At 46.7% G+C, this 12,154-nt stretch overlaps 1 protein-coding gene across 9 annotated transcripts; it reads right to left on the reverse strand.

Moving 5' to 3' along the window:
* Nucleotides 1-112: 112 nt before the first annotated feature.
* Nucleotides 113-12,064, reverse strand: PHTF1 (putative homeodomain transcription factor 1). Of its 9 annotated transcripts, XM_042800129.1 has the most exons (18): nt 11,891-12,064; nt 11,770-11,826; nt 11,610-11,679; nt 10,949-11,107; nt 10,576-10,735; nt 9,664-9,786; nt 8,673-8,832; nt 7,420-7,593; nt 7,262-7,339; nt 6,322-6,531; nt 5,818-5,946; nt 5,122-5,394; nt 4,320-4,451; nt 4,052-4,138; nt 2,946-3,101; nt 2,437-2,532; nt 1,652-1,777; nt 113-1,289 (listed from the first exon to the last, which is right to left on the reverse strand). In XM_042800129.1, exons 1-18 carry the CDS (start codon nt 11,933-11,935, stop codon nt 1,269-1,271), a joined length of 2,256 nt encoding a protein of 751 aa, XP_042656063.1. In that variant the 5' UTR covers nt 11,936-12,064; the 3' UTR covers nt 113-1,268. The 9 variants fall into 9 exon arrangements, 8 of the variants coding, with proteins under 8 accessions (XP_042656063.1, XP_042656065.1, XP_032843152.1 ...); XM_042800131.1 differs by lacking the exon at nt 9,664-9,786; XM_042800132.1 differs by lacking the exon at nt 113-1,289 and having other exon boundaries at nt 1,653-1,777; nt 2,975-3,101.
* Nucleotides 12,065-12,154: the final 90 nt, after the last annotated feature.

Consider the following 12,154-nt stretch of genomic DNA (forward strand, 5'->3'; position numbering starts at 1 on the left):
AAACAGAATACTCCTCTGGAAACCAAATGCAATTTCCTATTGGAAGTTTCCTCGACTCCCTGCTCAAATAACAAATGTGGTATAAAAAAATCAAGTCATGTAGAAAGAGTTGTTAATGATGAAATACTTGTACTGTAGGTTTATTTGTACATCTTGATATATAAAATTGTCATCTCCTTTTACATCTTACAACTTTTCCTTGTACAGAAAATAGCTGTAAACAATTTACTACCAAAAATTCTTATGCCATCTTACCCCTTCTGTGAAAGAATGAAGCTATGAAAAGTTCCTCAGTTCTTGTTTTTTTTATTACTAGTAAGTAGAAGACAGTAGAGTCAGATAATGAAAAGGTAGGTTTAACAGACTTCTTGGAAACAAAATGGTTTACTCCTGTGCCTTTTCTAGGCGCTGATCTGCTCTCGGGCGAGGAAGCCTTCCCCACGTTCCCTCCTCGGGTATTTCAGTGTGAGGCACTGTCGCAGCGCGGAGCTGCAACAGCTTCTCCCAGCACTGAGCAGAGCTGCCAGTCGGGGGCTCGGCACAGCTGAGGGCTCACAGGGAGCGAAATACTCTGCACTTGCTAAAAGCTTTACCTGTACTTTGTGTTGCAAGGTTGTTCTCCTGTAACTAATGTTTTCCAAAAAATGAGCATTTATTTGCAGAAAACCCACTGTGAGCCAACCAGCATGAATCTGCTGTGTTGCTTGACTCTCAACAGGGAGGCAGAATTCCTCTCGCGCAGCCCAAATTCCACGGCAGCCTGCACTAGCTCAGGATCGAGAGGCGAAGCCTCAAGCACGCTCAGCTTTTAAGAACAGAAATACTCTTCAGCGTTTTCAGGTAACTGCATCTCAGAACTGTCAGCCTGAGCACACACTGAAAGATTCCAGTGTAGGCTGCTGCTCACTGGCCCGAGCCGCCGTCCCTCCCGCGGGAGCCTCCCGGGGCTTTTACTGCCTGATGCCCCACACTGCACACGGGCCCCGCTGTTTCCAGGGCCAGCTACTAGTCTTTGGCCCCATGAATTGGTTTGCTGTGTGTGCGTGCCATGGGATGACTTCACTGATTAGACCAGTTTGTTCTGTATGCTGTAGAACAGCAGAGCAGAGGGAGAACTCTTGACACATACACTGAGAATCTGTTTTAAAAAAATGACAGTTACAGGTTGCCGTAGTTGGAGAGCACCTCTGCTTTTTGCCCAAGCTGTTAGTTATCTTCTCTGGTCTGCCTTTCTGGTGGAGAGGGCCGAGTGCTGATGTTTGGTCAGTTCATGGTTTGATTTTCCATAACTGAAAAGAGATACTGAGAGTGAGTAGGGGTCCGGAAGCTTTTCACCTGCAAGTAAGACTCGGTCTCCTTTGCCCATCCTGCCGCGTGAGCCACAGGAAGACACTGTCTTCGTTCTACAGGGAAAGAACCCAGGATCCTGACTGCCGGCTGCAGGGGCGCTGAAGACCTGAAATCTAAGTCAGCCCTCCCCTTCCTCCCCCGGGCTGGCTCAGGGCGCTGGGTTGGTTCAGCACGGGCCGTTCTCCGAACCGCCACATAGCAGGAGCCTCATTCAGACCCACGGCCGGCCTGCTTGGGCGGGAGGAGCAGAAGTGGCCCCCACGAGAGGTTTCCTGTTGGTTTGTAGGGGAGTGACACTTACTCTGATGTTGAATCCTAGAAGATCGCTTATAACACCTGAGACAGCAGAGAGTATCACAACACGTGTGATGTTGTAGATTAACGGATTCATGGTCAGCCCATACAGCCTAAATGGAGTGTCTAATTCCTGCAGTGAAGGGAGAAAAAAAAAGTCCATTAGCATTCATCGATACCAGAGGCAATGAATCCTCTGAGTTTCAGCTTCCTCCTGGGTGCCCTGGCAGACTCTGCCAACTGGGCGCTGCCCCTGCATCCCTCCTTCCACGTACGTACAGCAGATCCCGCGATCTCAGGCCTCCCAGCTCAGAGATGTTTTCTAACAAACCGCCGTGCTCAGTCTGAAAAGTCTCCCTGGTAGCAACGCTCGCTGCATAACAAGAGCTTGACACAACAGGCTGTAGAATTTGTCTAGACTAATTTATGTGACTCAGACAGCTCACTCTTTCCCAAATACCTACTCTGCTACTGTCAACAAGCTTCAACGTCGAAGCTGCCGAAGGAAAATGAGATTCAGGCAGTAAGGAGACGTGCTGTGTTTGTACTACCTACCCTCTCTCACTTACCTAAGGTGTAGTGAGCTGCTGCTAACCGAGTGTTAATTAACCACGCGAGCCTTGTAATGCTCGATCCTGTGCCGTGGCTACAGAAGCACAGAAAAACACCCTTTGTGAGAAGGAACTTACCAAGAGACAAGAGAAATGGGAAGAGCAAAACCACAGAGTCGTCGTCATCGGTCAGTGCTCCCATACAATTTAGCAACTGTAGGCTTTAGGGAGAGAAGCTTACCTTCAGTAGCTTTGTAGATAGTTTCAGAACATTGTTTACTAGAGACAGCTGCTCCTTCTTGTTTGGCTTCTTCTCCATCTTTAGGTACAAGTTGATCTGTGACCCGGACAGTACAGACCAGATGTTAATATTCCAGCACTAGCTCCCAGCTAATTCCTAACTAAGAGAAATTAGAGCCATTTTTTGACATTTACTGTCACTTCGGAAGAAGTGATGCAGCCACAGACAGGAATTTAGCAGTGACATCATCATTCTTTTTGATTGATGTAGCTAACACATGTTAACCCAGAGACAAAAATAATCTAGAGTTTTAGAATTTGACTCTGTCCAAATTTTTAACAGCTTGTCCCTCCCCAGCTCTACAGTGTTTTATTGCCCTCTGTCCAGCAGAAGGGTTGACTTCTAAACTTTAAAATTGGATTCTAGTATTTTTTAAGCTGGTTTGAAATGCAATCATTGTATCCAAACAAGCCACAAAGCCAAAGGGAGACTAAGCTAAAGGGAGATACCTGCTCTGTAAGCAAGATTGAAATATTACTGTATTTCTTGTTGGTTTCAGAGCCCAAAGATGCCAGACGTAGTAAAAAGAGAAGAAGGGCTGCCTCCCAGATTAGGAACTCCCAGTTGTAAGCTGCATTCAGAAATGTTTTGTGACCTTTAAGAACCTGTATTGAGGAAAAAAAAAAAAAAGGCACCACTGTCAATAATAAGTAACACACCTGTTCTTGGGAAAAGTGCGAAAGCATTGCCCTTACTCCCTTTTCTGAACAGGCCCCGTGCTCTACAGCTACTGAGTTTTTCCCTTGAAGCGTAGTTCATTCATGTAACTAGGTTAAAAGTAAAAAGTCTGGTTTCTAACCAGGCTTCAGCTTGGAATTTGATTTTTGTTCTTTCTGCTTAGAAAAGGACGCTTGTTCTTTCTCTTTCCTCCCTCTTTCCAATTAACAGGCCATAAAATGCCTTTCGTGCCCGCCCGTCCCACCAGCAGCCGACCACCCCAGCCAGGCTAAGCTGGTCCTGCCTCTCCCAGTACTCGCTGGGTCTCACTCAGCAGGACTGGGATTGCCATTACTTCCTCCAGCAATTACAAAAGCAGTCGCAGCAGTGAGAGTCAGTATCTAGTAATGACTGATCTTCACGGTGTCGAGATCTTGCCTCAACGCTGTAATGAATCTCTTGTCAAAACCAAAGAAACACAAGAGCTCCAGCATTCACCCTGCTTACTGTAACAGAAGGTTTAGTGAAGGATTAAAAGGTGTAAGTAATAGTTCCTGCTTTTCAACAACAGTCATTAAAGAGGATGCTGCAATCAGCCCTCAAATCAGATGTCCTGTGAAGGTGAGGTACACTTCGGCAGAGTCCTTTCGTTTGTGCACAAAACCCTATGTCCTGAAATTTTCCTAATGATTAGAAAACCCCAGGCTTTCCTCTGCAAGTACAGAGAATGAGTATCTATTACCAACTAAACATGACTAAGTTTTTTAAAAATGCAAAGCACATATTACTTTGGAGACAAGCGGCCACAATTCAAGCACTTTGCAGGCTGGCAAAAGAAAAGCCTTCAGTAGTTTGGGTGTTTTCCCCCTACTTTTTTTAAGAAAGAAAAAAATCTCACCTGGGCGCAGCATATAAAAGCAATTGAAAGAGCCAGTAAAAAGACTGACGACACAACAACATCCACAGATCGCTGGGGGCCTCGCCTCTGCAGAAACAAAGACACTGAGTGGGGTGTGAGGCCTGCGTGCGGAGCTGTGAAGCCGAGGCTCGCCCCGAGCCGCTGTGACTGTCCGAAGTGCCAGGCGGTAACGTACAGGCGCCAAGTACCCGTACCCACAGACCTGGTTACACCCGCCGCACCAATCCAGTCCTGGGTCACAACTCACCTTTAGATAGGAACGAAGGGATAACCAGATCTTAATGTTTTCTACCTTCTTGAGTCTAAAGTGAGGAATTTCGTATTTCCTGGCTTTCCGAGCCGATGTAATGTGACTAAAAAGCTTGGCAAACAAAAACCTCTGCAAATTAAAAACAAAACCAGACACACACAACCACAAATTAGTCTACAGCGGAAAAGATTGCTTGGGATTGCTTAGGGATAACTGGCAGAAAGGGCTGCCCTTGTGCCAGGCTGGGGAAGCCTAAGGGGGATCCTTGGTGCCCGACCTCGGGGGTAAGTGACAGCAGTCACCCTGCGTGCGGAACTGTCCCCACGCCAGAGGAGCCACAGAGCTCTGGCTGAAACTGCAAATCTCACCAGCCTGCCTGCCGGGAACACGTCCAGCCACCTGGGCACCACTGCTGCCCACGGGCGCGAGGGAGCCGCGCGGGACGCGGCCAGCTCCCCGGCGCCCCACCTCGGGACGGGCCAGCTAAGCAAGCTGCTGCTGCTGAAGCACTCGCTTCCATGCAGAGTGCCATTCCAAGATGTTAAAAGGCTGTTTTTCTTTAGGGGCAGGGTAAGAGGGGGAACACGGGGGTCAGGAAGAGTACTGGCAGGTTTGAGTTTGTGACTGATGAAGAGTCTTGGCAGACTCCCCTACCTGAGCTTCTCGGACATCTCACCAGTTTGACACTTCAGTTCGCCAAGACACGCTTGTCCTGCCAGAGTCTTCTGTGAGAGGCAGCAGGGTTTTGGCAGAACACCCACCCCAGGTTCACGAAAGGAAACAGTATATTCAAACCCACCTGCTTGTATGTTCTCTCAGCGACACACATCATGAAGAAAAACATCCAGGTTAAGCAGAGTCTTTCAAGGAAGTTGATGATGGACAAAACAATGACAGGGGTGCTGGCAGGTGCTCCACAAAAGATGTGCAAAAGCTCCTTCAGGGAAATGGAGCACAACTGCTCCAGGTTGTCTGTGCGGAAGAGCCTGTAGAGGAATGGTAGGAATGCTAATCCAATGGTGATGATGTTTCCCAGCATCTGATACCCCACTCCTTGCTGGTAGGCATTAACCTGGCAAGCAGGAACAAGAATGGGATGATTACCTGGGGTTTTGTATCAAGGAAAAGGCATGCTGTTGTGGCAGCACTAACTCCATCAAGCATTCAGTCCCCCTTCCCTTCAAAGGACATAGTCTAAAATAATTCCACCCATTTCAGTCCAAAACCAACAACAATCAATCAGTCAATAAACCTACCACCTTCAGGACACTGCAGAGACAGCCAGTAATCGGCACTCAGTCTTCAACAGGACCTCCTAAACTTTGGTTTATGCAATTTTTAAGTAAGAACGTTTGGGACGACTGTATTTGCAGTTGAGGAGGGCCCAGTTTTATACTGCACTTCATATTTGCATGTATAGCTATTTCCAGGCTTTTTGGTGGTTGTTTTTCAAAGCGTGAGAGGGAGAGGTTGCAAAGCCTTCCAGCCCTCTTACCCTGCTCATGATAATCCCACTGATCTCCAGCACAGACATGTCCACCTTCTTGCAGTCATTCCCTTCCCAGATCAGTGCACTCACTTTTGCAGATGCTGGACTTGTATTCTGCAGCCAAAACAAATGGTTCTGTAAAAGAGAAAAGAATGCAAGATGCATAATCTATTTCTGTCCAGCTAATAAATACTGCTTTTCCCTAGAAAGTACTTAGATTGAGAGGGGGATTCCAAATTTGTCTTTGGGTGAAATACTTTGTTTTGGGATTTGCAGTGGCCGAGAGGATACGAGGAGGGAGTTGATCATTGACACTACTTAGATCATTCCAGACTTCCATGTGATTAGCACGGTTGACAGAACGCGCTCATCCAGCGTTAGATTGCTCACACTGTACCAGCAGCATTCAGATGTGTCTTTCATAATATTTGGGCAGAATGGGGAAAAAAGGCGGGGAGTGTGTAGAAATCTTTCACAGTATTCTCAGCTACTGGATCCAAATCAACAAACCTGCTGGAAAACATCTTCCTTCAAATCCCGCCTGGTGCCTCTCGCAGCCGCCTCGTCGCTGTCGCTGGTGCAGGACGAGCGACACTCTGGCCCGTGGAGCAGATCGTCCCACAGCATGTCTTCTGTCTCCGAGTCGTGGCGAGTACTCTCCGAGTCCCTCCGGGTCACTCCGCAGCCCTGGGATCCCACGCTAATGCAGGACCTCAAGTCCTTTGAGGAAGAGCAAAGTTTCCAGAGCGCGGCCCCGCACCGATCTGCAGCAGCACCTCAGCAAGGGGCTGAGCCGGCGCCGGGCACAGCGGCGCCCTGGGCAACCAGCACGGCCACACAGCAAGCCACACAGACAGCATTAGCTCCTCACCCCTGGTCCCAACTTCAGGAAGCAAAACCAGAGCTAGTCCTTCTAGTGCAAAAGTTTTCTGGCTTTTACATCATCTATTTGAAGATTTGACTTCTATTTTATATTTATTTATGGACTTTTATGTGTGTAATCTGATACTCACGTATTTTATTTCTATTTTATTTTCAGGTAGAGAGAGGGGCGGGGGGCAAGATAAAGTAATGAAGTGAATGAGTATATGTCACAGAATAGATTTATTTTTCATCTTAAAATTAAAATTTATTAGCATAAAAGCTAAAATACAGTGTTGCCTCCCAAACCACAAGAGCAACTGTAGCAATTCAACATGAGCAATTAGAGGCAGCTTAGACCATACTACACTGCCAACAGAGTGACTTTTTGTTTTGTTTTTGTTAAACAAAGGCGTATACACACAGCTGTGAACGATGTTTGAAAAGCTGCAAACAAGCAGGGAGGGAGGCCACACCTTCTATCTGAAGGCTGAAGCATTATCATTTAATAATGGTCTGTTCTGAAGGGGAGGATGTCCCTGCACTGGCCAGGCCCGGTTAAGCTCCGTCTCTTGAATTTATGACCAACCTGACTATATAATGTGGATTCTAGTTCAGATTCTACGACACTATCAGAGTCTCTGGCACCTTTCAGGGCTTGCTTGACCTGCCAAAAACAAAGAGAAATCAGCTCATTATCCATAGCAAAAAACTGTGTGGAAAACAGCATAAATTCAACATGAGTACCTGTGAGACAGCCTGGCTCAGAGAAACAAGAGGCCTCTTCTTCTTCTCTTCATAGCTATTGTCACTGGAAGCCCCTTCCACATTCTGGCGTAACAAGATCCTTTGTGTCATTGTTTCAGTGTCCTCCTCACTCGAAAGCTCATCAGAAACGCCACCTCTGTTGGTGCAGTCATCCTAGAAATACAGCAGTCAAAATAAGACTAAGGCAGCCATAAAGCACCAGCCTGAATTGCATCAAACCAAAAGTTCAAAGCCAGCGCTGCTACTACACTGGCACACACAGTAACCTCTGATTACCTGCCAAAGCCAGCAGATGATCTCCACAGAACATGCAGAAACAGAATCCAACTCATAGTCACAGAGGCACCACAAATTTTAACTCGTTCCCCCTGCCCTCGCCTTGCCACAGAGTAATGACAGGGAACCTTGGGTGGGGTGGAGCTGGATTTGGGGCAAAGGCAGGAAGAGGAGGAGGCAGCAGCAGCTCTTGGCTATGTCTTACCAGCAGCCTTAAGTCCAGGAGAACAGAAGGTGGCTATATACGAACTGGTGGCTAGCAGACCTGCCATCAGGAGACGTGTCCCCCACACCTAGCTCTGCTCCTCTCCAAACGCCTACAAACAGAGAGCTGGGAGGGCACAGCACTACGGTGTTCCACACAGGTTTCAATGTAAGTTCTTCACGTGGGAGTTAACACCTTTCCAACTCAGAGGAGCCTCAAAAGTAACTCCACAAAGCTTTACATTTTAGTGATTTCAACAGAAGTCACAATGCTTTAACTCTGTCTTTCTCTCTCCCCAAGGGATGTTTCAGTCTTTAATTTCCTGCCTTCCCCGAGAGGATACTGTGGGGAACTGTTTGCAAGGCAAATTATTTTACAGAACTGCTTTTGAAAACTGCTCATTTATTTATTTTTAATCATTATCAGCAGTCTTCCTCAACTGAACATCTTGTGATCCGAAATCTCTACAACTGAAAAAAGCACTTTGGTAAAACACATTTTCCAAAACTGTGTTTGACATACTTGACTATTGTAACAGATGAAAAAATGCTGACAGTAAAGTATCAGCACTATGTCAGCTGTTCAACTGAGAAGTGAAAAGGGTTTTTAGGTTTCCTGTATGCAAACAAAGATTAGTAGAAGGGAGTATCTTGTATTAGACAAAACCATACAGTTAAGTATCAACAAACTTTTGGGCACATACAGAACACACTGAAATTTGCAACTTCAAACGGATCTTTCCTGCCAGTACCTGATGGCTCCTTTCCCCATCGGAAAGTTTATCTTTCTCTTTGAAGTTCAACAGCCTGTATTCAGATCTGGCATGTCTGTGTTTAATGCCATTATTCACAGCATTCACACCATTTTCTGTCTCAGTCCCTTTCTCAGCTACCAACTTTACTCTTCTAATCCTATGAGAGAAAATACAATTAAATGCTTTTATGTCAGAGAAAAATTCTTTGAGGGAAACATCATGGTGCCTTTCACTTGCCACACAGGTACAACATTAAACAATACAGCTAAGGGAATACATAATTGTCTTCTGCTGACAGGCTCTTTGTGTCCTGATTCTGTTCAAGAGACTTGTATCTCCTTCACTCTCACTAGAAAGTTCTTTTCTAACTCTAATAGTATCTTAAAGCTTCTAAACCAAGAGGGAAATTTCTTACTATTATTTTGAAAAAAAAAAAAATAAGAGCAATTCAGAAGACAGAAAGTCCTCATCCAGAAAAAGGACCTGTCAGTTGAGAACTCATCAAGAAACTCACCTGAGAAAACAGTAGAAGACAATGACATATTATCCCAAACAATCTATCCTCCTTTTCCTCGAGTTACTTTTAGAAAAAGTAAGGTGGTAAAGTGGGATGACTATCCAAGCACCTTAAAACTAGAAGGCACAATTGCTTCTGGAAATCAGGCAAAACAGTAACATAATTTGAGCATACACATTCAAGTAAAGTCACTTATCCGGTAAATAAAATAAGCTCTGCCATCTTCTGCAACCCATCTAACACTTAGATTTAGCTATAGTGTGAGACATAGTATGATTTCCTAATAAGGACATACCACAAATTCATGAAGAATCATCCTCCTACAATACCAAGAGTGCTTTTAGTTCAAAAGAAACTAATTGACAGGCTTTGGGGATATCAGTGACGTTATACATTCTGTCTTCATTTTCCAGATATCAAATTGTTCACAGCGTCATTACAAATACAGCAAACCCAGTGAAAATCACATACCTCCTTCGGAAAAGCATACTAATTAAATTGTTAAGAATGGATGCAGATTCAGACTGCTCTTCTTTACTGTTTTTGTCAGGAGACCAACTGTTCCCATCGACACCCACAGATTTGCGTAACTTCCTGATTTTTAAAAAAAGGAGAATTAAATTTGCATAGCAAGCTACTTTTAGGTATTTCTTAAAAGATCTGAATCCGATTTGAACAGCTTTTTAGATGCTATTTTTCTTAAGTCATGCAGACAGAATGCTTATTTCCAAATAAAATAAATTTTATTTGGAATAACAGATGTTATGCATATACTCACAGGACATCAGTATATCACTAGTAAAGGATTCAACAGACAAAATCTGGACCAAATCTTTGCTGTGGAAATCTAATGGAAGCGAAACTCTATCCACATCCATCATCCTGTGTTCAAACACATCAGTGTTTACATCAAGTCAGACACCTAACACTCAAATACCTAGTAGATGGACCACAACATCTCCCACATGCACAAACCGCCAGCAATGAATCCGCCACAGTCATCGCTGTCATCATTCCCCTGTTCTCAGTACACACCAGCAATTCCCTGCAGTTAATGCCAAAGTGGGACACCAGACTGGTTTGCAACGCCTGAAGATGCCTTTCTGCACAGAATGCCCTCCTCTGGCCACAAAAATAAACTGTATCAAAAAAGCTGCATTAGAAAGAGAAGGCCCAACTGACAACTAAAACAGACCTACCACAGCCTGGTAGCATTTGTCTTGGTTATGAGAAGATTACAAGCAAGACAGAAAACACTCATTTTTACATTTATGGTTAAGTAACACATTTGCATAAAAGAGAAGATATTTACCCATTAGCTTCTACCATGAGCAATCCATCATACACTTCGATACTAGCAAATGAACCTGCTACCCCGCTCACCTCCTCCGCCTGCTGAGCCCGTTGTTTCCGGAAGGTTTGTTGATCTGGGTGGACACTATTTGACAGTGAACAGTTCCCATCAGCAGCATAAGGCACATCGGTCCCATGACTTCACTTGCATTCACAACAGGCATCATGAAATACAACACAACTGCTATGACTAAAAAGGAGAAACTTGTATCAAATGCAAAAATTGAGACCGTGGCTGAGTTCTTCTGTCTTAACTATTTACTTTTACTCTCTTTTATAATTTCTGCAAATACTAGCGCCACACATGTTGAATTCCATCTTATGCTTTAGATTATGGGCTACAAAACAGTGTCACACTCCCTGCAGAAAAAGGATTGTGGCACAGACTGCTGCCGCCTCTTACCTTGCATAACATAGAGCACCAGGAGCCACATAAAAATACGCTGGGAAGTAACCTGTATCCACCACTGGCTGAATAATGGAAAAAATACAACTCTCACAATTCCCTTCCGAGTTAGCGATGTCCAGGGAATTTCAGGCTTGGCTTTAGCAAATGTAGAGCCTTGGAATTAAAAGCAAAACAAACAAGTCATTAATCGTGAATTACAAGAATTTCCTTACTTGCGACTTCCTCTACCAAACCCTGCCAGAAGGCTGCAGCTCGGGGTGAGAGCAGCCCAACTTCAGGCACTTATCCAACCTACACAGCTCACACTGGCACATCTCAAAGTAGCCCCGCACCTTATCGCAGCACACTGGCTGCTCATCCCGCCCTACCTACCCCAGCCTGCTCTCACCAAACACTTGGCACTGCTTTTGCTGAATCACCCCGAGTTCCTCCTGCCTCTGCCTTCGGGTTTTCAACGCTCCTTTCGCAGGGGCACCCTACCCGGGCGGTGAGGCCTGGGGTTCAGCAGCGCTCCGTGCCCCTGACAAACCCCAGTGCCTCAAGACAAACCCTGCCCGGGAGCGGGCCCGCCTCTGCCCGCCGGGGCGCAAACCCGCGCTGCCTCAGAGCCGTGCAGGGGCGGCGGACACCCGCACCTCCCCCGCGTTCCGCTCACCTCTGATTAAATCCACGTCGATCAGATCAGGCTGAATGTGACCCTTCTTTTTAGGCTTGTTTTTGAAGCCCTACGGACCCGAAAACAAAGGCCTGTTAGGTGCCAGGGGAGCCGAGCCCGGGCTGCCAGGGCGGCAGGAGCGTCCGGTCGCCGCCGTTACCTTCATCTCGGTCTGCTCGATGGACTTCTCCCATATCTGCTGGTCGTAGGCCCCGATCTGGAGGGAGAGGAGGCTGAGGGCACGGCCGGGCCCGCGCCCGCCCGCGCCCCGCCGCACTCACCTTCTTCTGGTACCAGGAAATGGCATCCCTGTCGCGAGAGGCCATGGGGAGCCGCGGGGCGCCGGCGAGCTCGGGGCGGCCCGGCCCCGGCCTAGGCCCCGGCACAGGCCCCCGGTACCGGCCCGGGCCGCGGTTACCCTGGAGACCGCCGCAAGCTCGGTGCTCGACTGCCTCCGCCTGCCCCGGCCCACCCCCGCCCAGGCAGCACTAGGAGAGCGCCGAGGCCGGCTCCGCCCCGGCCCTGCAGCAGAAAGAAGCAGCCAC

This window comes from Tyto alba, unplaced genomic scaffold, assembly GCF_018691265.1.
Source record: "Tyto alba isolate M040663 unplaced genomic scaffold, T.alba_DEE_v4.0 Super-Scaffold_30, whole genome shotgun sequence".
Taxonomy (NCBI): Eukaryota; Metazoa; Chordata; class Aves; order Strigiformes; family Tytonidae; genus Tyto; species Tyto alba.